At 46.9% G+C, this 2,812-nt stretch overlaps 1 protein-coding gene across 1 annotated transcript in view; it reads right to left on the minus strand.

The window, feature by feature from the left end:
* LOC107704465 (F-box/LRR-repeat protein 12) overlaps window positions 1-2,812 on the minus strand; it is a 17,991-nt gene that overhangs the window by 9,638 nt on the left and 5,541 nt on the right. The window contains exon 3 of the mRNA XM_016507392.1: window positions 1,496-2,154. Within this exon, the coding sequence (XP_016362878.1) occupies window positions 1,496-2,154 (659 nt within the window). The remainder of the gene's footprint in view (window positions 1-1,495; window positions 2,155-2,812) is intronic.

Genomic DNA, 2,812 nt, shown 5'->3' on the forward strand with positions numbered 1-2,812 from the left:
GATCGTCTTCGCAGAATACCTTTGCCAGATTCTACAATTTGGACGTGTGGTCATTAGCCTCACAGGTCCTGTCTGTGAGTATGACCCATGGTTCTACCTGCAACCAGTAGCCGTTTGACTGTGCTGGTGATTTCGACTAGGTTGTGTAGGGGGATCGGGGGCGGGGCCATCGTCATATTCAGGCTGTGGCGCCCCGGATGCGGCCGTTCTCTATGCGTGTATATTGTTGTTAGCACTGTGCCTGGCCTTGCCGCTCACATGCTTCGTTGCACTGTTATATTACATACTTGTATGCATGCATTTGATATGACTATAATGCCTTTGTAGGGCGATGGCGCTGCATCTCTCTCTCAATAAGAGACCTGCCATCGGACATGGATTCTGAGTAACCTGATTGGATCCCTAAGCGGGAATCTACATCCAATCCCCTCGAGGAATGTCGCAGGGTCGTATTTGATTGGTTGGGGATTAATTTTAATGTCTTGCAAGAACTGTTCATGCTAGCTCCGCCGAGGCCGAGCCTTTTTACTTCGCTGCTTCCACGGCGTTGTTCTATACAGTCCCCAAGGCGTTAATGCCATGTCGAGAGACCGTTATCGAGAGGGAACGTTGGTTACTGTCGTAACCTCGGTTCCCTGAGAGACGGGAACGAGACATGACGTAGGACACCGTGTTCACTGCCCCTATTCGCCGTCTTGGCTGGTTGCAACTTCACTGGCTTTGTGCAATAAGATTTCAGGTAGGTTAGGAAGGAAGGGAGTCCCCAAGGCGTTAACGCCATGTCGAGAGACCGTCTCTCAGGGAACCGAGGTTACGACAGTAACCGGAGACATTTTGTGCTCCAGAGTCACATATTGCACAATGTAATTTATTTCTGAGACACAAAGCTGATTTTTTTGTGTGGAAACACTACCATTCAAAAGTTTGGGGCCAGTAAGATTTTCCTAAAGAAATTAATTCATCAAGGCTGCATTAAATTGATCAAAAGTGGCAGTAAAGACATTCACAATGTTAGAAAAGATTTCTATTTCAAATAAACGCTGTTCTTTCGAACTTTCTATTCATCTGTGAAACCGGAAAAATAAAATACATCACAGTTTTCACAAAAATATTGTGCAGCACAACTGTTTTCAACATTGATAATAATCAGAAATGTTTCTTGAGCAGCAAATCAGCATATTAGAATGATTTCTGAAGATCATGTGACACTGAAGACTGGAGTAATGACGCTGAAAATTCAGCTTTGATCACAGAAATACATTTTAACAGATATTCACATAGAAAACAGCTGTTTTAACTTATAATAATATTTCACTATTTTTACAGTATTTTTGATCAAATAAAAGCAGCCTTGCTGAGCAGGAAATATATATATTTTTAAAAATCATTAAATCTTCCAGCAGTTTACACAGAATATTTGCTCTTTTAAAAACTCACACTGCAGGACTAATGATTGTATCTGCACTGATCGAACGTGAATGTATCCTCTACGCACCTGCAGCATCTGAGCACCATCTTCTGGCTCAGTCTGCATGCGCGCAGATGCAGCCAGCGCAGGTCCTGCAGGCGGCTGACAGACAGCAGACCCGGACTGACCTCGTTCCCGCCCAAACTGAGTCTCTCCAGCCCCGGCCAGCCCTTGCCCAGCCCCAGTGCCACCATCTGCGCCAGCCTCCGGGTCTCCAGCTCCAGGTGTGTGAGGCGGCCGAGCGTCTGCGCAGCGGGGGGAACGCACCTCCTCAGCCCGCCTGCGCTCACACGGCTCAGATCCCGCAGCTCCAGACGGCTCAGCTGCTGCCACGTACACAGACTGCGCAGGTGCTGGTCGCAGAACGACGGCACACTGTCGAGGACGAGCGTCTCTACTGCAGCCTCGGGGTCCTGCGAGAAGAATCCGGGCGAGACTTCACAAGAACGCAGCTCCAGCACCTGCAGTGAAGGCGGCAGCAGGCGGCAGCTGCGTAAACTGCGCAGGTCTGTGTACTGCAGGCAGAGTCTGCGCAGACGAGGGCACTTAGAGCGCAGGGCCTGCAGCCAGGACTCTGTGAGGAAGGCTCCGCGGCGCGCAGACAGCAGCAGCCCGCGCAGACGCAGACATCGCAGCCCGTGACCCAGATACTGACGCAGCAGAACCCACAGCACTCGAGACGTCAGCTGAAACAACACCAGAACCATTAAAGATTCACGGTTTTCATTTCTGCAATTTATCAGTGCTCAAGAACATATCAAAAACAATGCAAATCACCTGCCAACAAACAATCAAAGTGTATTATAATGCTATTTTTAAGCTAAATAAATAGACTTAAACTTATTAAAGGGGTCATATGATGCGATTTCAATTGTTCCTTTCTCTTTGGAGTGTTACAAGCTCTTGGTGCATAAAGAAGATCTGTAAAGTTGTAAAGACTAAAGTCTCAAATCCAAAGAGATATTCTTTATAAAAGTTAAGAGTCAACCACGCCTACCTAAAACGGCTCGTTCTAACACGCCCCCACATGTCTACCTCACTATGTGGAAATATTAGCATAATGCCGCCCAAATGTTCACGCGAAGAAAGAAGGTGTGGTTTCAGGAACGCAGTAGTGTTGATGCAGCATGTCAGGGAGACGCTGTGTTTCAGTGCGAAAGCAAAAGCACTTTATTTGGCCTTCCGGAAGTAGATGCAATTAGGAATCATTGGTTAAGATTTATTTACAACAGAACAGCACAACCCAGATGTTCGAATTTGTGCAACGCATTTTACGGACAGCACTTTTTTGAACCTAGAAGAGTACAAGGCTGGCTGTGCACAAAGGCTATTTCTAAAAAAAAA

Source organism: Sinocyclocheilus anshuiensis, unplaced genomic scaffold (assembly GCF_001515605.1).
Source record: "Sinocyclocheilus anshuiensis isolate Anshui unplaced genomic scaffold, SAMN03320099.WGS_v1.1 scaffold1067, whole genome shotgun sequence".
Taxonomy (NCBI): domain Eukaryota; kingdom Metazoa; phylum Chordata; class Actinopteri; order Cypriniformes; family Cyprinidae; genus Sinocyclocheilus; species Sinocyclocheilus anshuiensis.